The sequence below is a fragment of the Amblyomma maculatum genome, chromosome 3, assembly GCF_055883805.1.
Source record: "Amblyomma maculatum isolate TAMU_Amacu chromosome 3, ASM5588380v1, whole genome shotgun sequence".
Taxonomy (NCBI): domain Eukaryota; kingdom Metazoa; phylum Arthropoda; class Arachnida; order Ixodida; family Ixodidae; genus Amblyomma; species Amblyomma maculatum.
The window spans coordinates 185013563-185039289 of record NC_139346.1 but is presented as its reverse complement, the minus strand read 5'-3'; the positions used below and the strand labels follow the sequence as shown (position 1 = coordinate 185039289).

At 46.6% G+C, this 25727-nt stretch overlaps 1 protein-coding gene across 2 annotated transcripts in view; it reads left to right on the top strand.

The window, feature by feature from the left end:
• Nucleotides 1-25727, top strand: part of LOC146197157 (uncharacterized) — a 117165-nt gene that overhangs the window by 73825 nt on the left and 17613 nt on the right. For both annotated transcript variants that reach the window (XM_084598928.1, XM_084598929.1), the window contains one exon: nucleotides 16451-16597. In XM_084598928.1, coding sequence (XP_084455054.1) covers nucleotides 16451-16597 — 147 coding nt within the window. The remainder of the gene's footprint in view (nucleotides 1-16450; nucleotides 16598-25727) is intronic.

Sequence of the window (25727 nt, the reverse complement as noted above, 5' to 3'; positions counted from 1 at the left end):
CTTACAAAGCCAGTGATTACTACCCCGCGGTTGGCGCATGAATAAACAGCCTTAGTTGTTTATGCGCCATAAAACACAACACAACCAACCGTTCATTATGTACTCAGGCTTTTGTAAAATGTGAGCTGTGAAATTACCCGAACCATTTCCGTGCTTCCGTTTCTGCAGGAGCACAGCAATGAAAAACAAGAGTCATGTGCGCGAGGATTGTCAGCCCTCCTCTCGCCTTTTCTCCTTCCCGTACAAATTTCCGATCACATATTAATATATATATATATATATATATATATATATATATATATATATATATATATATATATATATATATATATATATATATATATATATATATATATATATATATACATATATACACACAATCCTTCCTAATATGATTTCCGATATGGCGGATATGGTATGCTGAACACAACAAGCATACATGGGCATGAAATGTTCGCCGTTTGCAATGCCGCCTCGTAGATGGTCATCATTACCTGCAGAACAGCCAAATTAAGTCAGCTGCCTCGAGTCAACACCCCCCCCCCCCCCTGCACCCCCCTCTTCCGTCTCCCTTCAGTATGATTCCCAGTTACTTATTTACAAAGGGGGAAAAAAAAAGTCTAGAAGGCGATTTTTGTCTCTGAATCTACTGCTGAACAGTGAATACCTGTTTCTTCAAAGCCTAAAGATTATGTTCCGAATCAAATAGTAAATAATAATTTAAGATTGTTGCTTGGCAGCTACGGCCTTACAAGCATGTTACGGAATTATTACTCCTAAACTTGAACAAATATGCGTCGCTTTCAGGCACCTGGAATAGTGCACAGGTGCACCCCCTTCCCTCCTCCCCCCTTCCACCAATGGAAGCGAGGAAGTTGAGCTTTCTTCAATGCTTCCGCGAGGGCTGGGACGTCTGTACCATGTCAATGCGCTATGTTTGTTCGCTCCCGCGTGCCGGGGTACCAACGGCTCTGAAATAACATAACACTTCTCACCATTATACAAGCACTGACTATTTCGAGACTGGATCCAGCGAGGCGTCGATTTTTCGTACTTTCTGCCTGCGCTAGCTTGCACTATGTAGAACAGATAGTTTAGAGTGCAGGACGCCGATGGCAAACTACATCATGTAGTTTCCCACGGTCCCTACAGCGATAAACATACGGCGTCCATAAACACACAGAGGGGCACTTACCTAAAAGCCTTCCATTTACTGACAGAGGATCGGAGCTGTCCTTAGGTCACAATTCAGGCTCTCTTGGTCTTCGGTCTCACGATAAAGAAGACGCCGGACGACTGCGACCTTAATCGTTGCGCGCATACACGACTTGCCTGAGCAGCGATGCGGGGACACTTCCCAATGCCGTTCGCTGCGACAAGCGTCTTCCGGGCGTGTGCATATCAGCCTTCCGGACGACGGTGGCCACAGTGTGTGAAGTTTGGTGGTCAAGCGACGCCACATCAACACTCTGGTGATCACTAGTTCCCATGGGTGTAGGCCGGCTCTAATGTTTAGCGATCGGCGGAAGCGCCGGGGAGGTGATGTAGGCAGTCAAAGTGCCTCTGCCGCTGCATGCTGTTAGTGCTACCGCTGCATGCTGTTAGTGCTACCGCAGCATGCTGTTAGTGCTACCGCAGCATGCTGTTAGTGCTACCGCTGCTTTTTCATGAAGTGCAGAAGAAACCAAGCCCAGCCGAGGGTGCAGCTCATTTACGCGACGATAAGCCGAGGTCCGCTTTGTATAAGTGTCTCGGAAACTATACATGGGGTTGATTTTCAGCCTGTGCATAAATACGATCATTGCTTAGCAAACAAGAAAGTGGAATTAGACAGTACCTGTTATATTTTAGGTACATACGCAATCAGGCCTGTGCGCCGTTTCGTGTGGGAAGACTGACCTGTACGTTTGGTCTTTGTACTTAAAAAGCATGAGCCTTGTCCAGCGCCTCACAAAAATTTTATGTCCACTGCTGGCCAACTGAGAGTGTATACGAACTACCTGGGTACCGTATACTTTACGTTACAACAAACGTAATATACCTCATGGATATTGGGTTATACTTCCTAAACTTCGATGACATCACGCACTCATATTGTTGCTGGAGCCAGTCATGCAAGTGCATCGCAAGAATCAAATAAAATGGGAGGAAAGAATTGTAATATGGCCTTGTATCAATTATATGCATTGCTTCCAATACTGCACGCAACCAGACAGAGCAGCAGCGATTATTTCATCTGGATGAACAATTTGCCTAAGAAGGCTAGATTTTCTTGGCTTTCCACGTATACACGCGATTAAAGCACGTAATTCGTGTATTAAACGTTCCTAATTTTAAATGATGCGCGCAGAAATGATGCGAAAGGAGACACTTCAATTGGTAATATTCAGACGACAGAAAGTTTTTCCTTCTTGATTTAGCAAAGCATTCATAACAAATTGACCCCCGCGAAAATTTTCTCGTTTTTTTTATTAATAGATGACGTCATCTGTTATTCCCTTCACACTTTGTACGAGTGTTCATCGTTAAAGTCGTAAACTTTCAATCTTCTTTCAATATTCTTGACATTCCAAAGTCTAAGCAACTCGGGCGATGTGGATTCCTTGGTGACATTTTTTGAAAACAATGTTAAGCTCTGTATTCAGCACTTTGTTCTGTTAAAGACTAGAAAACGAAATCTCAATATGCCCGTGGACAAGAGATATATACTGCATATCTCTCGCCGTGTTTCCAGACTAGGTGTTTTCAAGCGCAACGACGACCCTTTGCTCATTAATTACCCTCTTCAGCAAGGCTAAAAAACACGGAAGTTAAGATTAACAGAGCAAAATATTTTTACTATAGAAATACATTGCGACAAGCTAATGAAAAGCAATTCCAGAAAATTATGTGCTGTTCCTAAGAGAACTAGTCCATAAGCCTGACTTTGATTCATTAGCCATAGCAACTAGTTTCAATACATTGTTACGACCAAGCATCCGCATTTGCGCGCTCTATTGTTCGCCTGTGGGCATGGAAAAGTTTTGTGAATATGTGGTGATGGTCCATTGGCTCTAAGTGAGCCTGTTTCCAGGAATCCTGTTTTGTAAGCATGTTTTGCTTTGTGGACAACCTGCAAATGCCAAATTGGCCCTGTCAAGAGAACGTCTGGAAAAACACAAAGAAACGTCCCCCTGCGGGAAATAGCAGGAAGTGCTTTCTTTTGTTCACCCTTCCAGTCGAGAAGTGCTATCCTCCAGTGATGAATGCCTCCTATCCAAAGGAGACGACAGAGTGACATGTCCGCTGACGTGCAGGACAAGAGAAGAGCATGACTCATACGGCCATTAAGTGATTTCCCGGGAATGCAGGAAAGATTTGCAATTGTCGAAAAGGGACCATGTTGGGAGCCCTATGCGGCGCCACGTGCACTCGGGTTTCTGAGAAGTAAAACCCCCAGAACCAGCCTGTGGTTTCTTTGCTGAAGAATAGAAATGTGCCTCCTCTCCTCGCCGTTCCCAAGCTTTTCCCGCCAACAAGTGATCACGCCCAACGAATGAATGCCGGACCAGTCAGTGCTTCAGACCATCAGTGCAGTGATGTGTTCGATTGGATGCCGATACCTGAGGGGCGTGCCCTGGATTTGGTTGGTCAGCATCTTCAGAGAGGGGCTGGACATAGGGGGTTTTTAAGGACGCTGCAGAGCACGAAATGTCGCTCTGGGCCCTGGGTAAACGGCTCATCCAGTCGCTTCTCGCTAAGAACTCTTAACGCTTGTCATTTTGCTGATGTACCCTTCTTTTTCATGTAAATATTCTTGTAAATACGTTTTCTCAAAGTGCCAGTAAACCTGCTTGTACATATTTCACCAACTTAGAAGATTCAGTCCTTCTTCAACCCCGAGTCTCTGCACGCTACCAAGTGAAGGCCGGGTCGACATAGCCCCAGCGTCACGACGACTGGTGACCAGCGTTGGGATCTGAATCTACAAGCCACAACATCTGGTGATTGGAGGTGGATCTGAAGCTACAAGCCACAACACCTTGTGATCGGAGGTGGCATCTCAAGCAACAAGCAGGAGCAACAATCGGCCAACAAGAGGGCAGCTCGGAACATCGATCGCATGTGTGGGTGAGTGCTTGGCTTTTCTTCTGATGTGGACCAGGTTCTAGAACAGGGTTAGATTTTAGAACTGGTAAAGAGAGTGTGGAAACGCCTTTAGGTTTGGTAGTTTGCACTGTTGTTTTGGAAGTAGCCGACACTCGGAGCGATCATGGACCTACAAAAGCTGCAGAAACCGGAACTGTTGCAATTGTGTGAGGAATTGGGAATTGATACAAGTGGTTTGGCACGAAAACCTTTGATTATAAAGGCAATCACAGATTTGGGAGCCGATGATGAGGAGCTCAGTGAAGCATGGAACCTCATCGGTCAAAAAAAGGAACAGCTCAGACAGCAGAAAGAGCGGGAAAAAGAGCAGAAAGAGCGGGAAAAAGAGGAAAAGAGGCGTGAGCGTGAACTTGAGAGGGAAAAAGAGGAAAGGGAGCGCGAACGTGAGTGGGAAAAAGAGGAAAAGAAGCGTGAAAGAGAAGCAAAAAAGCTGGACCAAGAAATTGAGCTCCGGAAATTAGAACTAGAGTTGAGCAAGAGGTCGGGCAATTGTCCCCAGCTAGCGGTACCTCTTCTCAACAAGGAGGCAGATTTCAAGATGTCAAAGTACATGCAGCCATATGTGATATCAGGGGATATCGGTCTGTATCTGGCTAACTTTGAGCGAACCTGCGAAAAACTGTCCTTCCAGCGAGACACTTGGTCTCAGAGATTATTGACGGTTCTGCCCTGCGAGGCAGCGGAGGTTGTCGCGCGGCTAAGCAAGGAGGACGCGGACAACTACGAGAAGGTCAAAGCTTGCCTTCTGAGAAAGTATAGGCTTAGCGCCGAGGCGTTCAGACAACGTTTTCGGAAAGCTACTAAGTCCAGGGACGAGAGTTACCCTGAATTCCTGTACAATTTAAGAGTTAATTTGGGCGAGTGGCTAAAGAGCACAGATTCCTACAGTGATAGGGACGCTGTAGTCGAGCAAATTCTTTTGGAGCAGTTTTATAACTGCCTCCCAGAAAAAGAAAGAAATTGGTTACAGGACCGAGGCGAAATTAAGTCGGCAACTGAAGCTGCCGAACTTATTGAGGAGTATGCTTCGCGCCGACAATTCAGCAACCCAGCAGTGGATAGGCCCCGCAATCCCAAGTTCAGTGTGAAAAACCGTCAGGAAAGGCACTTTGCTAGAGTTGGAAACGAAGAAATGAAGGTTTCTTCAGGCAAATTCCCTAGAAAGGACGGCAGTGAGAAAAGTGGGGAAGTGACCAACGTGCAGAACACAAAGAATAAGCTTGAGGCTAGGAAGCCGCTCACATGCTTTAGGTGTAATGAGCCGGGTCACATTGCCGTCAACTGCCGGAAAGAAAAGATTGCTTTCTCGTATGTCAGGGACTGCGATGAAAATATGCAGCTTTTAGAACCCTACCTGCATGACCTAGTAGTCAACGGGAAGCCTTGCAAGGTACTGCGCGATTCGGCCGCAACGATGGATGTTGTCCATCCGGCGTATGTATCGCCTTCCGACTATACAGGACAGTGTGCATGGATCCGACAGGTAGTTGAGGAACAGAGTGTGTGCTTGCCGATCGCGAACGTGGTCATCGAGGGCCCTTTCGGCGAATTAACAACCGAGGCTGCCGTTTCAGGAAAGCTTCCTAAGTGCTATCCGTATTTGTTCTCCAACAAATCGGACATGCTGCTGCGAAAGAGGGGCATCCTTTTCGGAGACAGAGTTGTGCAAGCCTTAACACGTTCAAAGGCGCGAGAACTAGCTACACTGCTCATTCCAGAAAAATCCACAGCGGAGGAAACGGCAGTTAAAACAATGGTAAATGCGGAAGATAGCAGGTCAGAAAACTTTGAGAGCGAGGCATCTCAGATAAGTCAACTTGAAAGTGAGCTTGATGAGACGCGGAATGAGGACGTTCTTGAGAGTAACCTCTTGCCGCCAGTGTCTAGTAATCTCACGAGACTTTTAAGTGGAACCCGAGAGGACTTAGCTATAGAGCAAGCCAATGATCCCAATATACAGGAGATAAGGGAGCGCCACCGCGCCACTAAGACAGCAAACAATATTTCTTTCGAGATGAGAAAGGGAGTGCTGTATCGCTTATTCAAGGATAAGCGCGGAGTAGAGCGGGACCAATTAGTCGTTCCCCAAAAGTACCGCGGAGACTTACTGCGACTTTCCCATGGCAGCTCGTGGTCATGTCACCTTGGAATAAAGAAAACAAAGCAGAGGCTGTTGCAAGAATACTATTGGCCTGGATGTTTTAAGGACACGGAAAATTTTGTACGGTCATGCGACACGTGCCAGCGGGTTGGAAAGGCGCAAGATAAGTGGAAAGCTCCGATGGTGTTAGCACCAATCATTACCGAGCCGTTTCACCGGTTAGTAATAGATATAGTTGGGCCACTTCCTGTGACCGAGTCAGGGTACCGTTATATCCTCACTATGTTATGCCCAGCCACAAAGTTTCCAGAGGCTGTTCCGCTGCGCGAGGTGACGTCCGAGAGTGTAGTGGATTCGCTGCTGTCAGTGTTTGCACGAGTTGGATTCCCTTCCGAGGTCCAAAGTGATCAGGGTAGCGTTTTCACGAGTGTCCTCACCACCTCATTTCTCGAGCGATGCGGCATTAAGGTAGTGCATAGCTCGATCCATCATCCGCAGAGCAACAGCGTAGAAAGATGGCACTCTGTTCTCAAACGAGTCCTGAGGGGACTGTGCTATGAAAACAAGCGCGAATGGGATACCTGCCTGCCTGCAGCGCTTTTCGCTTTGCGGTCAGTGCCGCACGAATCCACTGGATTTAGCCCAGCCGAGTTGGTGTACGGAAGGTCACTGCGCTCACCTTTGCGAATGGTGCGCGAAGCCTGGGAGGGGCGCGGAGAAGACCCAACAGTAGTAGAATTCATTCTGAACCTCTTGAATCGCTTACATAACACTAAGGAACTCGTTGAGGCCAGCATGAAGTCAGCCCAGGCTCGTTCCAAGGTGTACTATGATAAGTCAGCCCGTCAAAGGACGTTTTGTATCGGGGACCAGGTGATGTTGCTGAGAAGTTCAAGGCAGAATAAGCTCGAAGTACAGTGGGAAGGACCGGCTGAAGTCGTTGCAAAGCTTTCTAACACTAACTACGCAGTGAAAATTCCCGGTAGGCGTAAAGAAGTGCGCATTTATCATTGCAATCTTATGAAGCCTTATGTGCAGAGGGAAGCCGTGGTAAATCTAACGTTAAACCTTCCCGAGGAGATGGGGGACAACTTGATTTGCCTCAGCGGAAAAGGAAGCAACGCTCAGGAGCTTCTCAAAAAGACGGAGCAGAGAGGAGAACTAAAGAAATCCCAGCTGTCCGATCTGGGCGAGATAATAACAGAGTTTGAGGCCTGCTTCGTGGACAGGCCAGGCAGAACTGATTTGACTGAGCACGATATTGAGCTGACTTCAGACGTGCCAGTGCGATCAAGGTGCTACCGATTTTCTCCAAGGCAAAGAGAAATTCTGGATAGGGAAGTAACTCGCATGCTGGAATTGGGAGTAATAAAACCCTCGGAAAGCGATTATGCTTCGCCTATGATCTTAGTAGAAGCTCCAGGTAAAGACCCTAGGCCTGTGGTAGACTACCGAAAGCTAAATTCTCTCACCAGGGATCAAGTGTATCCTATTCCGAATATTGAGGAGAGAGTAGAACAGGTCAGTAGAGCGGCATATGTGACTACGCTGGACCTTACTCGAGGATACTGGCAAGTACCGCTCACTGAACGCGCCAGCAGATACGCGGCTTTCGTCACTCCGACGGGCAGCTACCAGCCAACAATGATGAGTTTCGGGCTCAAAAATGCTCCATTTTGTTTTTCCCGACTCATGGATAGGGTTTTAAAGGGGTGTGAAACATTCGCGGTGCCTTATTTAGACGACATTGCGGTTTTTTCCGACTCATGGGCGGACCATATGGTACATCTAAGAGCTGTACTGAGCCTTTTGCGTCAAGCTGGACTAACCGTAAAGGCCGAGAAATGTTGCCTGGCAAGGGCGACCGTGGACTACTTGGGTCACAATGTAGGTCAAGGTTTCAGGAAACCCAGCGAGATTAAGATTTCTGCGGTAGCAGACTACCCGCGGCCGAGCACGAAGACGGAAATTCGAGCATTCCTGGGTCTGACTGGGTACTACAATCACTACATCCCTAACTATTCAGCTTTGGCTAGCCCTCTGACCGACGCTCTCCGCAAGACAGAACCGACAAATGTAGTCTGGGACGAACAAAAGGAAGCCTCCTTCGTAAACCTGAAGGCTGTGCTGATTAGCCGTCCGGTATTGCGAGCTCCAGACTATGGCCGAGAATTCACGGTCCAGTGTGATGCCAGTGATCGAGGGTTAGGTGCTGTTCTCTGCCAGAGAGATGACGACGGTAATGAGCACCCCGTGCTCTACTTGAGCAGAAAACTGAGTTCTAGAGAGAGGGCTTATTGCGCGTCAGAGAAGGAATGCGCTTGCATTGTATGGGCCATTCAAAAATTGCAGTGCTATCTTGGAGGGGCCAAATTCACCGTAGAGACGGACCATTGTCCCCTGGCTTGGCTGCAAACTGCGACATCGAAGAACAGTCGCCTTCTTAGGTGGAGCTTGATTTTACAGCAGTACAATTTTGAAATAAGATACAAAAAGGGGAAGTTAAATGGGAATGCGGACGCGCTTAGCCGCTCTTTCTAAGCGGTCCGAGATGTTCCTCACCATGTATCCAAATTGATAATCAGGTTTTTTTTTTTTTCGTGCGCTTGAATATAGATGACTATGTAAAGCAGCACGTTTGGTTTTCGAGGCATACGTGGGTCCTGAACGTCTTGAGAGTGGGCTTTTCTCGAACAACAATGGCAGTTTTCTTTTGACCTGGTCTCTTCAGACGGGAGCCGAGTGCTTGCTTCGACATGTGGTTGAGTTTCAGATAGCTCAAGCAATTTGGCCTACAACAATCAAGACAACGCGACAAGCAACAGCGAGCTTCAAGCGTTCACGTGCAGGCCATTAAGTCGTCTCTTCATGCAGCAGCTGCGGCTGCTGCCCTCCGAGTCTCTTCTGGCGGGGGAGGAGGCTGTTACGACCAAGCATCCGCATTTGCGCGCTCTATTGTTCGCCTGTGGGCATGGAAAAGTTTTGTGAATATGTGGTGATGGTCCATTGGCTCTAAGTGAGCCTGTTTCCAGGAATCCTGTTTTGTAAGCATGTTTTGCTTTGTGGACAACCTGCAAATGCCAAATTGGCCCTGTCAAGAGAACGTCTGGAAAAACACAAAGAAACGTCCCCCTGCGGGAAATAGCAGGAAGTGCTTTCTTTTGTTCACCCTTCCAGTCGAGAAGTGCTATCCTCCAGTGATGAATGCCTCCTATCCAAAGGAGACGACAGAGTGACATGTCCGCTGACGTGCAGGACAAGAGAAGAGCATGACTCATACGGCCATTAAGTGATTTCCCGGGAATGCAGGAAAGATTTGCAATTGTCGAAAAGGGACCATGTTGGGAGCCCTATGCGGCGCCACGTGCACTCGGGTTTCTGAGAAGTAAAACCCCCAGAACCAGCCTGTGGTTTCTTTGCTGAAGAATAGAAATGTGCCTCCTCTCCTCGCCGTTCCCAAGCTTTTCCCGCCAACAAGTGATCACGCCCAACGAATGAATGCCGGACCAGTCAGTGCTTCAGACCATCAGTGCAGTGATGTGTTCGATTGGATGCCGATACCTGAGGGGCGTGCCCTGGATTTGGTTGGTCAGCATCTTCAGAGAGGGGCTGGACATAGGGGGTTTTTAAGGACGCTGCAGAGCACGAAATGTCGCTCTGGGCCCTGGGTAAACGGCTCATCCAGTCGCTTCTCGCTAAGAACTCTTAACGCTTGTCATTTTGCTGATGTACCCTTCTTTTTCATGTAAATATTCTTGTAAATACGTTTTCTCAAAGTGCCAGTAAACCTGCTTGTACATATTTCACCAACTTAGAAGATTCAGTCCTTCTTCAACCCCGAGTCTCTGCACGCTACCAAGTGAAGGCCGGGTCGACATAGCCCCAGCGTCACGACAACATATATATAGTTTCAGTCTGCCTTTTCAAAGAACAATCTAGAAGTGAATAATATTGCAAGAAACACAGAATGTTCTACTGGTGACGTCTCAATAAGTGCACATGGTGTTCTTAACCTTATACTGAACCTATAGATACGAAGATGAGCAGTGGCCCAAATGACATCCACGATACGTTTTTACGTCGTTATTCTCTTTGGACTAGCCGCTATCTGACCATCATCTTCTAAAAATTGCTATCATTCTTTACAGTCCCCGAATCTTGGAAACTTGCAAAAATTATTAATTTGTTTAAATCTGGAAGCCCTCAGACCTTAACTACCGCCCATTTTTCTTAACTTCGCAGTCATGTAATTTACTAGAACGTATAATTCGCAAGCACACTACAGAATTTCTTGAAGCTAACAACACTTTGTGTAAATATCAGCATGGCTTTTGGGGAGAGTATTTCCCAAATCGTTGAATTCACACAAGATATTTCTAGTTCCCATGATATCTGGTCTCAGGTTGACGCTTTATTTATCGATCTATCTAAAGACTTCGATATGGTTAATCTTCTCATTAAACTTCTTTGTAAGCTGAATTCAATATCTAAAAACCCGTTAGCTAAATTATAGATATCAATTTTTCTTTCTTATCGCAAGCAGTATATGTCTCTTTCGACGCCTGTTCACCTGACTCTGCTGATGTATCATCCGTCGTGCCACAAGGGGTAAATAATCGATTTTGGGACATTATGCGCATGGATCCCAACTAGCCTGCGAGCTAGGGATCCAGATGCTTGTTGCAATGCCACTTGTGTTGGTTTTGTTGTGACTAATAAAAATTGATTGATTGATTGATTGATGTTTGGGTCCCTATGCGGTAAAAATAAGATCAGCCCAATCGGGGCTGCCCATGGAAGGGCGAAGTGGGCCCCAAATTGGCCTTAGGCGGGCTTAACAGTCCGAAACATCTCAATCTCATCTTTAAGGAAGCCATTTTATTACGTAGTTCATATTTATACGCGCCGGTAATTGCGTCTTCTGGAGGTGTAACATCATCATCATCATCATCAGCCTGATTATACCCACTGCAGGGCGAAGGCCTCTCCCATATTTCTCCACTTAACCCGGTTCTGTGCTAGCTGCATCCACTTGACCCCTGCGAACTTCTTAATCTCATCCGCCCACCTAACTTTCTGCCGCCCCCTGCTACGCTTTCCTTCCCTTGGAATCCAGTTTGTTACCCTCAGCGACCATCGGTTATCCTCTCTTCGCACTACATGTCCTGCCCATGTCCATTTCTTCTTCTTAATGTCTACTAGAATGTAACATAAAACTAGGTGTAACATAAAACTTCTGTAAGCATATTTATGCGGTTTCAAAAGAATATATATTTTTGACTCAGGCAACTATGTGAATTAGGCAGTATTGGCAGAAAATATGCAGTAGTAACTGTTCCGTATTACGAATATGTATATACTCAACTTCCTCCGAATCATTCCTCGCCATTATTATTCGACACAGCACGCCGGAATAAAATTTTCAGACCAACATTTAGGGTGCAATGTGGGCCGTCCATATTATTATAGTGTTGGGAATACATTTTGCTTATGTTGCTGAGTAGTGAGTACAGAGTACCAGGTAAAGCAATAGTGGTCATATATTCCACACTTGATGGTTAAGTGGGACCTGAAAATGCTGGCCTCCATTGATCCCGCGTCGATGATACTACCCGGGTGTTGGATGGATTAGCCGAAATGAGCATTAAAACGTTGGCCAATGCTGCCCACGTGGTATACTGCCCACATTCGGCTGTATGGGCTGAATGCGGGCAGCCCTATTTGGGCTGCAAACACGAGCACGAATTGGAACCGATCGGGGTACAAGTGGGCAGCCCACACGGAGACCTTCTGGGTCCGAGTTTCAAATTCCGCATGGGGCCCGCATGGGCTGCCCAATGACCCAGCATAAGCCCCCACTTCATAGCCCACTTTGTGCTACTTGGGTGCGTTGTTTACTTGTTACGTTGTGCATGCTTTCGGCTGTTTCGGCTGTTGATCGTTTCATCGCTGCTAATTTCTGACTTTACTGCTGACTCATTATACAATATACCGCTTGCTGTTGACAGTTGATTATGCTGTATTTTTCCGACTAATGCAATAGCCCCTGTTGGGGCTGTAGTATATGTAAATAAATAAATAAATAAAACGTACCTCAATCGCCTATCGCGCCGCGTTCAGCTTCGCTTGAAATGCCATCGGACAGCTGTTTCTAGGCTTATTGTCTCTCGTTTATTTCTTTGTAGTTTCAAGAAAAATTGATTCACGCTAGTTTGACACTACTGACAAACGAGAAAGATTTACTGTGAAATTAAAGGAGAAGTATGGCTCTACATATTGCAATCTGTTCGCAGAATCAGGCCTTCTCAGTGCCGCCTTATTGAACAAAGTGATGTGTCCCATCTGGGCCGAGAAAATCGCCAGCCGAATCGTCCAAGCGCTGGTCCCGAACACCTGGAGGCAAATCCGGGCATAAACCTCCGGGAGTCCGGGTACAAATGAAACGCATCCAAAATAAACCGTTCGTTCAAATTCGCAACGCAGAATGAGGATATCTTAGATCAGGCACACGTATTAAGCGTGGTAAACTAGCACCTCCAAGTGCAACCAGCGTTGTTCAGATGTGATAATAAACCCCGGTTGCACAGATTTTTTCTCCTTCGATCCTTGTACTTTCGTTTAAATTAAAATAGGAATGGCTTACAGGAAAGTAAAGGCGCCGTATCTGTCACGCGGCGCTCGAATTTTCGAGTTCGCGTTTTAGTTGTCCGACATCATGCATGCGAAGCACTTCTATACGGGCCGGAAGTCGTGCTAAAGATCTTTCGTGTGTTCAGATATCCGTGGGCGCCACGCCACGGTTTTCATTATTCCCCCTCCTGAATACATTTGCGCCCGTTGTAATCTATACTGCTTCAAGAGAACGCGCGCTGTCTTAATTAAGTATGTAGATATCGCGGCAAAGTGGTTTAGCGGCTATCCGCACAGCGATGTGGATAGTAATAACCGGACGACTTCATGGCGAGCCGTTTAGCACAGTCTAAGAAAAATAAAAGAAAAAGAACACGCGTGGAGTAACAGATACCCTAAGGCCGGAATACATGCGACGTGTTCCTTTTTTTTTTTTTTTTTTTTTTTCACTATGTTTGAGCGACGAAAAGCGCCGTGCTGAGGCCCGGGAGATACGTGGAGCGAAGAAGCGCTGCGCTCGCCGCTGCGTATTCCTTGATGCGAAAGTAAATCTGACCAGCGAGCGGAAATGACCGCAAAGGGAGGTCCATGGGAGCATCGACGCTGTCATTACTGTTAACATCACGAATGTGCTATACTATGCTACTATATTATATATATATATATATATATATATTCAATGCATTTAATATTCTTGCTGCCTAAGATCATCGCAGGAATAATTCTTGCCAATATAAACGACAAAATATAAAAAAATCCCTTACGTATACCTTGAACCCTTAGACTGTTGGCTCCTTTAATAATAATAATAATAATAATAATAATAATAATAATAATAATAATATATATATATATATATATATATATATATATATATATATATATATATATATATATATATATATATATATATATATATATATATATATATATATATATATGGGTGCTTAAAAACTGCACTAGTAATCCGTTACCTTTATCAGAATTCACCAATGTCTCGCCGATGACCAGACTTAGTGACAGTCTTCGCGCCATAGGGTCGAATTCTGAGCCTTGCAGGTGGGCAGATACGACGCCACCGATGCCTCGATTTTTTAGAATACAAGAAGATCCTTATTCTCCTTTGCCCCCACTTTTGGAGCCTGAGAGGTGTTTCAGTTGCTCTTCTACAATCCTCTACCGATAGAATAACTCAAAGCGTAGATCAATAGAACCAAGCTGGCACGGTGCGACAGCAGCTACAGGCCGGCTATTGCTTCTGTCGAAGGCGCCTACCATCTGCAGATAACCCACGCCTAACTTACTCTTGTGCACGCATGTGCTACAATCTTCGGCTGGTCAGCAAGCGAACAACACTGATCGAACGCGGTGGGTCCTAACAGGGACTCCTCGAACCACTCACGCACTTACATACGGAGCGAACCGAGGCTCGCTGTCCGAGAGCCCTCCGGGCGTTCCTAAACCGCGGGATGTGTGCCCAGTCCCAAATTGGTCCTATTATAGCGCTCTCGCGACGCGCTGCTAACACGCCGAACGGCAGAAGTCGGGCTCGAAAAACGGCGCGCAGCCATTACGTTGGCGGCGTTATATATCGGTGCGTGCAAGATGTGGAGAGATGTGGAGCTCGGACGCTGCAGGCAGTCGACGATACAGACGCCAGCCGTGCCCGTGCGGTTAAGCGTGCGAGTCGAGGTTCGTGTCCGGGGACCTCTGCGGTGTCGTTATAGTCACGTCCGACGTGCTGCTTGCCGGGATTCCAGGCGTGTGCCGAGGTGCCACGCGGCTCAAACGAGGCTTTGCACACACCGTGCGGCCCGTTCTCCTTTCCCTCGCCGTATACCCTTCCAGCTACCCCCACCCCAATATTTCGCTGCCCTCTGGCTTTCGGCGGCACTGCCTCTCTTGTCGACAGGATACGAAAGAGCCGCCGAACGCATATGATGGCTGGTCCTTTCTACCGTGCTGCGGTTGAAATAGACACGTTCAGGTGTTTCGAGAGGGTGCGCTCGTCGAACGTGGCTCTCCAACCTTTTCTTTATTTACGCCTGCGATATGCGAAGATTTGAAGGCTGCCTTCATTTGTTTTTTCTCTTGCGCGCGCGCGTGCGTGCGTGCGTGCGTGCGTGCGTGCGTGCGTGCATGTGTGTGTGTGTGTGTGTGTGTGTGTGTGTGTGTGTGTGTGTGTGTGTGTGTGTGTGTGTGTGTGTGTGTGTGTGTGTGTGTGTGTGCGTGTGTGCGTGTGTGCGTGTGTGCGTGCGTGCGTGCGTGCGTGCGTGCGTGCGTGCGTGCGTGCGTGCGTGCGTGCGTGCGTGCGTGCGTGCGTGTGTGTGTGTGTGTGTGTGTGTGTGTGTGTGTGTGTGTGTGTGTGTGTGTGTGTGTGTGTGTGTGTGTGTGTGTGTGTGTGTGTGTGTGTGTGTGTGTGTGTGTGTGTGTGTGTGTGTGTGTGTGTGTGTGTGTGTGTGTGTGTGTGTGTGTGTGTGTGTGTGTGTGTGTGTGTGTGTGTGTGTGTGTGTGTGTGTGTGTGTGTGTGTGTGTGTAAAGCTAAATCCGGCCCTGAAATTGTAAGACTTTTACCTTCTACATTATCAAAGAAAATGACAGTTCCAATCACATATACTATAGCCCTGAAAGTTCACCACGTTAACCTTATTAATCATCATCATATCGTTACCACCGTCACCATGCTCTGCGCGAGGAAAACAAGAAGTGAGCCATTCGACTCTTACCTCACACCTGTTTTTCCTTCGCTCCTGTATTTTCAGTTTCAGAAGGCGTGAGAACATTATTCAGCGTCAGACGCCTATACTAAACAGGTGCCATATACAGCCTGTTCGAGCTCACACCGGAATGTGAACGTTCAGAACCGCTGCCTGCAGTGTGTCCTTTTCGAGCACTGTTATACGGGGGCACGTCGCAAATCAAGCTGTCACTTGTGGCGCCACGGCGACCGAGGATGGCTGCGGTGCGCCTGCATACACAAGCGCAGCTTGCGTAGGAACTTGTCGGGACGTATAATAGGAATCGGGCCGTTCATTGCCCTCGCAAGGCAGGCGGAAATAACGCATCACTGTCCCCTAGAAAGGTCTCCAGATTTCCAGTGCGTCGTTTGGCTTTGCGGACAGCAAGCTTATAAACTTCAAATTGCACAATGCATTTCAGATATTTAAGCATGAAGCTGCGTGCGATGCCAGCAGCGAACTTTGTAGGGCTCCTCCCTCGTATAGAACTTTATAAAAAGCAAAAAAAAAAAAAGGCATTCGCAGTTGATTTGCATACAACAACAGGGCTCCTGCACGCGTCGCCGGCAGCACGAACTTCACAACTTTGCAAGCAAGGATGCTTCGGGCCTTGTAGAAGAAAAAAGAAAGGGGGAGAAGGGAGGTGGGGAGGGGAGGGGGATATATTTTTTTATTCGAGAAATGTGCGTGGAACATAACGAGAAAGGAAAAAAAAAGTTAATGTGTAGAAGGTTGGAAAGGGCGAGAAACCAGCAACTTAATTGATCTGCACTGCGACGTCATTAGCTGTGTATAAGGGCAGGTTGCTAATGTTGCACACTTCTTATTGCAGACCATCCTGAACTCGATGCACAAGTACCAGCCTCGGTTCCACCTGGTGCGGGCCAATGACATCCTCAAGCTGCCCTACAGCACGTTCAGGACGTACGTGTTCAAGGAGACGGAGTTCATCGCCGTCACCGCCTACCAGAACGAGAAGGTATGCATACGTGCATGCTGTTTGAAGCGCACCGACGTAACAACCGTTAATGTCCCAAAAGGGCCAGCGAGGGAATACCTGCACGAAAATCTCCAAGGATATACCGTGTTTGAAGTTTTTTTTGCGGTGATGGAATTGAGGGAGCGGGCACAGGCGAAGGTTATAATTATTTATTACATGACTGCACCAGCTGCGCTAGAAAATGTGTTCGCGAGAACTGGCTCATAATATACGCCGTGACTCAAAGGCTTCCACTTCCAACTTCTCCCCGGGAAAACCGGGTATGTTGTATCATGGTATAGGTCAAGCGCAAAAGGACTATGGTCAGTATGGCCATGTGATCATCAAGTCGTTTATGGTCCAATGAACTCCACAGCTTTTATGAGCGTCGTAACTGCAAGCAACTTCAGACCACTGGAGTTTGTATCTCCTGTACATAGCTATCAAGCAGACATCACACAAACCTCCAACTTTCATTTAGATTCGAATACATAACAAAAGCTTCCCTTTTTTTTTTTTTTTGCAGAGCACGTCGACTGCACGCCGTGAAATTGATTACAAATATATATAGTGCTCGCAAAAACACTCCTCGGAACAGGTGTACAATAAATATTAGAAGTATACTCGGGTCAAACGAGCTATGTGGGGCCCTATCAAGCACTGCTCTAATTGCCAGTCAAAGTGGATTGCGGCCCAAACACCCGAACCAAGTTCTGCTCGAATTTCAGCCGGTGTCATAACCTTTATTAAAATACGTATCCCGATTGGCCCTTTCACTTCGTACATGCCGCCACACTGGCTATGCATTATATATATTTAGCCATATATTTCTCTCGCGTTTAATAGGACTGTTCCATTAGGGGCGAAAAGTGAACTGCTAGAATTGTAGCTTCCCGCATTCACCGGGAAAAAAGAACATAAAAAAAAAAAAAAACAGGTTGTATCATTAGAGTTGCGTAATAGGAGAGTAGAGCAGAACAAGGTGCGCGTTCACCCTCAAGCATCGCACCGTATAGCTGCAATTATAGCGGGCATACGGTTGCACACGGCACATCGATATGAGCGGCAATCACTCTCCTCGGCGAGATGAGCCTATATTCGGAGCACACAGCATAAATCCTCGCTGTTCGTTTGACGGGCGTGCGTGTGCCCGTGCGAGAAACCCGCCGACGTTTAATTGTGAAAAAAAAAAGCGTAAGCTCGTTGCGGAGTATGAAATTTATTTCACGTGGCCATAAATTCTTGACTAGCGAATTTCTTCTTTAATCTTGCTAAATTTTTAGCATTTCTGCTTCATATGTCATACGACTGAGTCATAGCAATCAAAATAATCGCGGCACATTGCTCGGGACTCTGGCAGTTTTGTGCATTTATAGTTAAAAACGTACCCAATTGGATTTTACGGCATTCTCAACTATGCATGTGATTCTCATGAGTATAAGTTCAAAACAAGGTAGTCCCATTCATATATTCATAACAATACCTTACAATATTGCACCGATCCCTCAAAATTTAACGATGTAGTGTCAAAGAAAGCTGGATCTTATATATTGTTGTATCTTCACTTCATTATATATACATATACTGTCTTTCACTGCGATGAGGTGTGTGAGGGGTAACGAGCTCCAGTCTTCCTTTTGTTCTTGTACGAATAAAAAAAAAAAAAAAAGAAAAGAATTTAATTCGCGATCGCGAATTCAGTGTTTTTCTTTTTTGCCGCGCTTCTCAGACCCGAATCTGCCAAACCGGAACGTGTAATTTCGTCTGATGTGCACTCGCTTTTCTTAGCGTGTATATATACTGCGGTTTCATGACATTAGTTGCCGTCAAAACACATTTATGCGGAAGAACTCACGGCTGAATAAACACGAATGCGGAGCCTACATATGTCATACAAAAGAATCTGTAAACAGAAAATACAGTTGCAGGTAAAAAGAAAATCTCTGAACTGAAAAAAAAAAAAAAATCACCAAACTAACTTTTTTTACCTCTTCCGGCAATAGAGCGACGGCATCATGTTCACAAAACGCTGCACTGCGAAACGATACAAAAAATGACCCAAACAAAAATGATTCTTTGACCGAAAATTCTCAGCCTCTAAACAGCTTCGCAAAGCCTGGCCGTGTTATGTGTTTGCGCTCGGTTTTCATGTTGCGTTTTCTGCAGTTTTCGTTTTCTGTGCTGTGACTCATTCCGCTCATAAAAGCGGGAGATTTCTTTTTGATCTCGATGTCCACGGCGCGTGCAGCGCTTCACTGCATGCCTCCGACGAGGCAGTCGCATTCATTTGCTGCGAAGCATTTCCAGTTTACGATGCTGAGGGATATGGCGCTGTTCGTGTTCTGAACTATACTACTCCGTTGACCCCAAAAGGCGTTCCGCAATCAGTCCCTCTCAGTCTCGTCGCCTCTTTTCTTCATTGCGAATCATTCAGTTATTTGACCCATATTAACCATGTCATCCTATCAACCGATCGATCAGCGAACCAATCAAAGAGTAAAAAAAATACTTGAATTATTCCAGTGGCTCACTGAAGGAAAGACTCGCCGCAATTTTTTGGTGGCTATGGCGGTTGTGCGTTGTATAATAATCCTTTAGCATGGACGGCGACAAAACAAAAGTTAAGATTTTTCGACCCAAACTTTCTTTGTCCGCGATCCATCTAGATATGTGGTAATCAGTAAAACATTATATCTTTTTATTCAACGGCCACACGTTGTGCACCGTCGTCGGCCAAAGATATTCGATCAGGCGCCATATGTATATAGTTTGCTTCCTGGCCCTATAGCATGCATGCATTCCTTGCAGCACCCATAACTATTTTAATCTTTGTACAAGGTGAGTAACGTTTTATTGCCCATCTTTCAAGAAAATCTTGCATACAGTGTCACTTAAGTGTTGCACATATACTGCACGCCTTGCAAAATAAGCAATTTCTTCCCGATGCTTTTGACATAAACGGATATGGAAGGACGCACTAAGTTTGCACGCAGCAAGAGCACAGAACACCTCGCCGAGAGCTAGTCCGTCTAGTAAAGACGGAAATGTGCGCTGCTCAGCCGTACTGAATGGATTAAGTAAAATTAAGTAATGACCACTGGTTGCACACCAAGTACGCGTTCGATTCCGTATTGCAGTTAAGTGTGCTCGCATCGAGACTACACCTCCTGGACATGAAGCATGCAGTTTGCATCGAAGCATGCACGATGATGGGCCCCGACCGACACGAATCCGACCATGTCGCTGGCCGTTAAGGAGTCTCTCTCGCTTGTCCGCACACCATGCACGCGCACTCGTAACGTTTCCGCCGTCAGTACCGCTGCTGACCATTGGACGTTCAGCCATCGTCGACGCCGCGTTTTATGACGCGATGGCGATCGACCTACTGGCCTTGCATGAATAATTTGCTCCCGTGTAGTGTCGACGGGTCACCGCTACGTTAGGTATGTACTATACGTACGTACATCTTGACTTACCGAAGAGGCGCTCAGCGAAAGAAGGCGTACTTGGTTGTTCGTTTGCTTTGTTAGTACATTAGTTTTTGCTTCATTTGCTCCCTTCCACTTCGTTTCGAAGCGAACATGACGCTCGTAAATGTATCGCTCGTGGGTGGGCCCCGTTTTAATACTTGTACGCGCAACAGAAATCTGCATCGCCGAATGGGGCGTCTGCCCGAAGATTAACAGCAAGTCTATTACAAAGCTCGTTCGCCGCAGATACGCCTCAGCAGCGAACGAGCTGAAGTCAGCCTCTGATGGAAGCGTATAGGAAAGGCGCATATTTTTCTCGTTCTTAATTTAGGAAGAGTGAGGTGACCCTGCTTCAAATACTCGCTTATTGCATAAAATGCCACAAAACCGCAAATTTTTTACTCGGCTCGGTAAATAGAATTCTTGCGCAACTTAATCGGGAAATAATAATTAAAACCTAATTTTCAAATCGCATTCCCGATCACCTTTTCCATATCGCAAATACACATTTATGCGAAGTCTGTAACGCAGTAAAGTATTTCATGTACGCTCCCCCATGGTCCACATAGCGAGCCCGAAAGGTGGCTGTCGCTACCCCGCGCCATCGCTTCGCATCGCGTGCGTCCACCGACTTAGGCTTCACACCTGCCATGGGCTCGACGGATGAGCTTGACGGAAAAGCTAGGAAGATATGCTTGGCGGTATAGAATGGAAAAAGACGAGCTAAAATACAGCAAGAAGACTCAAGAAGGCCACGGAGGGGCGTGTCCAAACTGGGAGGTCGAGGAAGATGATGGCGGCGCGCGGAAACAACTCCATTCCCAGGAAGGGAGGGTGCGGGGATGCCAGCGCTCTTGCATCTGCGTCGACCGAGAAGAGAAGACGCTGGCGTGACGTTGTCCGTCAGCGCGGGCGCTTCCGCCGGGCGCGTTCATTACCGGCACAGAGCCAACAAACACGGCCTGCGATTAGGGCCCTCGGAAGCTGCCGCATGCGTATGGGAAGAAATGGAGGGGGGGGGGGGGGGGGGGGGGGCGAAGAGGCACAACTGCAAGCACGTCATCCGCGGGCAGAGGATACGGAGTGCGGCCCGACATGCACGAGCATAAATGCGGCTGCTATGGGACGTTGTTCCGAGGACTATAGAGCCGTGTATACGCTGCATGAGCACGCGGTTCCTTGGAGGTTGTTGCACCGTATAGGGCCGCGAGATACAAGTCCTCCCTGCTGCACGTGTTCCCAGTTACCCGGCAACCTACACGTGAACTGACACGCGCGTAGCATTCCATTCATGTCAGATCATACATTACATTTTAGTATACACTTAACTCCGCTATCTGTCACACTGCCTCGAGGAGGTGATGGATCGCATCGACCATCGTGGTTTTCAGTGTATGTGTTATGGATGATGGATCGTGCTGTCAGATTGGGACATTAACGGGATCCTGCTGCGATAGCGGAAATATACGAGTGTGTGCACAATGGTTTCGCAGGTCTACCCATTCGCTGCTCTCTGGCAGCATTTTACAAGTGCAGGGTGTATGGTCACATGGCTGCGAACAAATACCGCACATCCGAGTCCCTTGCTTTTTGTTTTCTCTCGCTTGTTCATTGAAAATCGTTCTCATAGTGAAGGACCGCGGTAGTTGGAAGGTTAAACACTGGCAGTAGCAGCTTTTCTGATGTATGCTGTAATGTATACTGCAGTTTAGGGAACTGTCTTTCGTCGATGCCAACGCATTTGGTCTGTGCAGTCTCTCACATATCTATGGTGAATGCACAGTCTTTGTCAAAAGTGTAGAGACCGGGGGGTCTGCTTTTAAGCCATGTAGCGGCGCTGATTTACCGTTAATGATGGAGGTCCTTCCCATTGGAGAGGGTAGGGCAAAAAATCTGTTTACCATCAACAGATTCGGAACACTGGACATGTATTACAAGCCGCATGAAGCGGTTCAGAATCAGACCCCCTGGGCTCTACACTTTTGAGAAAGACTGTACCTATAAGCATTCGTGCTTAAGTTTTCAACTCAGCCTCTCGAAACTGCGTGATTACACAGCACGTACACCGATCAATGTCGCAGTTCTTCCGCTCCCTGTTAGTGAACAACGCCTAAGCACGGAAGAAAGGAAGCTGTCCGCACACATTCGGGCTGTCTCCATCGCCAGCAACGGACGGGAAGCTTCGGGAAGTGGAGCTGCTGAGGAGGAGGATGTATGCCCCAGGTTCCAACGTACTCTGGCAGGGGCGACGTCCTATAGCGCATCACGCTCCTGCAGCGCCTCCCAGAGTGAGAGCCGCAGAGATATACACTCGTGCCGCTCGGAGAAGAGGAAGGAACCGGCCAGGCGCTCTTGTTCCGTCATTAGCCTTGGGTTCAGGCGCCGCGCCAGATGACCGTGCTGTGTCACGCGATATGGCGTCCCACACGACACCTCAGCGGGAGCGGGGAACGCTTGCCGTCGAAGAGGAAGCTGTCGCGAGGAGCGCGCACGGCGACGCGCACTTTTGTGCTACCGCCTTTGGCCCAAGTATCTCGCGCGATCGTTCGCGCTCCCGCGTCCTTTTAGTCTTTGTTATATGGGACGCTGTTCGGGCGCTTGCTTGACGATCCTCCAGGAGATGCGCGAGAACGATATGTGGCTCCAGATTGAGCGCAGTCGTTCGCGCGCGCCAGTTTGTGGCGCCCTTAAGGGTGGTGAGTGAGCCTGCACTGCAGCCGGGGCGTGAAACTGGGTGAACTTTGAAAACTGATTTTGAAAATTCCAACTTGCAGTGAGGGAGGAAGGTAAACAATTTGGCCGGCAGAGACACGAGACGAGTTATATGGATAGCAGAAAAAGGGAGGGGGAGGTGGTGGACGTATATGAGAAGAGCACAAGTGATAGAAATGTACATAAACATCGGTCAAAAAGCAAAATATCCACGTTCTCTGTATTTTGGTAATGGAAAGCACTATAGTCGGACACAGCTCAAATCTGCAGTAACCGCCAGATACTGCATGACAGAAAATAGTACGCTGTTAAGGCTTTTCTAGTTACATAATAAAAAGCTAACTATTACACAAATTTCACAAATTCCGATGCCTTTTGGTTTTCTAGTATATATAGTCAAATACTAAAAACTGATTCTTGTTACTGTTCAGTGAAGCAACGCACACGCGGCGTACCATTTCCCATAGTTAGCAACTGCATGCTGTTACTTTTAGTTCTATGCTACTACGGCGAAATGAAATTTACCTTACATATAGAAGCGTTGACGTTTCAGCCTTTAGTAAATACCGCTAAGTATTAGACGAATTTCATTCGCTGTGCCACAACCATCTCTGTTTTCGTTACGTGAATGTACGATCGTGAGACTTGTGAAGTGGGCCGTTGGGCCCGTTGCACCACATTTTTCGGCCAAGTAGTATACATAAATAGTCAGTGTTATGTCAGCCCCACGTCCCATGCAGGCCAATTATCTGACCTCTCACGTGTGCAGCATGCAGTTCCTGATTTGCATCGCCTCAGTCTCAGAAAGTGCGCAACCCAGAGAGCACAATTTTAATGCGCAAGCATTTATAGGATCATAAAGTGGAAGAGTGTCGGTCCGCGGAAGGTGTCAGCAGAACGTAAGAACGTAAGGAGGTAATCGATAACTACTTATTGGTATATAGATAATGACTCAATAATTGGTTATGGTCAACAAAGTGGTCACTTCTAAATTTATGAGTGCCACCACAAGTTTGGCCCTCTGGACCCCTCAAATTTTGACTTCTTCCGTATTTGACCAAAATTGATGTCCAGCCTGATTCGAGTGTGGAAAACTCAGTGGTGATTTCCAAATCTAGATGGGCTACCCCCAATATTTGACTTCTTTCGGATTAAAATAGAATGCATGCATAGATGATATACCAAATGTATAACAATTTAAGATGCCTTTCTGTTTTGATCAGTGCGGCTTAAATATGTGTTATCTATCGAGGCAATTAAAAGCGAGCACATGTGCATGGGACCCCACGTAGCAATACAGTACAGATGGCGCTGGGCTTACATTTAATTGTGAACGAGAGCTGCGTTACAGCTACGATTTTTTTGTTGTTGTTGTTGGAAGCTTTCTTCACTGCTGCGTTACTACAAAACAGTTCGTTTGGTACCATTTGTACAACTATGCATATGTTGCAGCTTCAGCGCATGTTTTATCTGATATACGAATGTGATCGAGTGAGAATCTCCCGTCATCCCCAACTATTTTCACTCTTAAAAGAGATCCTACATGCAAGCTTATAGGACGTTATCAATGTAAAGCGCAGTACGTGGCAGGAATATAGTCAGTCCCAAAGCTATCCGTCCGATCCACCTAGACCAATCATGGCCGAATAGACGGTTTGGTTTGGTTTGGTTTGTGGGGTTTAACGTCCCAAAGCGACTCGCTATGAGAGACGCCGTAGTGGAGGACTCCGGAAATTTCGACTCCTATTTGAGGGCATGGGCAGCAGAATTGAATTGCGTGTGCGATTTCTCCGAATGCATGCCGGGCACTCGTTGGATTTTTTTTTCAAAATTTATAAGCACTGAGCAGGCGTGCCTCAGAAAAAAAAATATATAATGTGAAAAATAACTTCGGAAATGCAATTGAATAAACGTATAGCTAAAGAAACGCAGTTTTTATGTAAATAACAATACAAACAAACGACGTCTTGTCCTCTCTCTCTCTCTCTCACACACACACACACACACACACACACACACACACACACACACACACACACACACACACACACACACACACACACACACACACACACACACACACACACACACACACACACAGATAGAAAAAAAGAAAAAAAAAGATACAGTAGAGCGTTGGTTTTTTTGAACGAGAGTCATTTCGAACCACCACTGATATTGTACGCGCCAGCATCTGCCTTTAAAAAAAAAAAAAAAAAAAAGTGAAAACACAGTAAAAAAAAATCACGAAATCCGCAACGAAGTACGCCTGCACACTGACGCGCAACCTCGCAATAAGACAAGGATAAACGGTATCAAACAGCATTTTCTTTTTCCGAAATAGAGATATATGACCCTCTAACGCAAGCGCATGCGTAAGTAATGAGTCTGTCATGAAAAAAAAAATAATAATAAGCACGAGTTCGCATTTTAGACACAAAGGCACACAAAGAGAGTCTGATCGGAAGATACTGCAGATAGTACGGTGCTGGTTCCCAAGAATGTCCAATGTATACTGCTCTCACTAAACAGCTGCAAAAAGTCTTTTGCCCTGCATATATGAATGGAACTACACACTTCACCGTCTGCGCCTTCCACGCTGTTATGAAGTTGCGTAGTATCGAATGTGCTACCATCTCCGTTCACGAACTGTAGACATCTCAAGAATCTTTACTGCAAAATCTAAAGTTCGGAATCAGTACGTTCATGTCTCTATCTCAAACACGTGCAGCATAGCGAAATGGCACACAGCTGGTAGCCAAGTTCCGCTGCATTTTTTTTTTAATTTTTAGTAATTGAAAACATATGCTTGCACTCAATTCTTTACAAGTAACTACATTCACAATAAGTATAACTGTCATTAAGAGTCAGGTAGAAGCGTTTTACAAGACAACGAGGGAAGGTCAGCGCTGTTTCAAAGAAAGCACTAATTCATATATTAACAACGA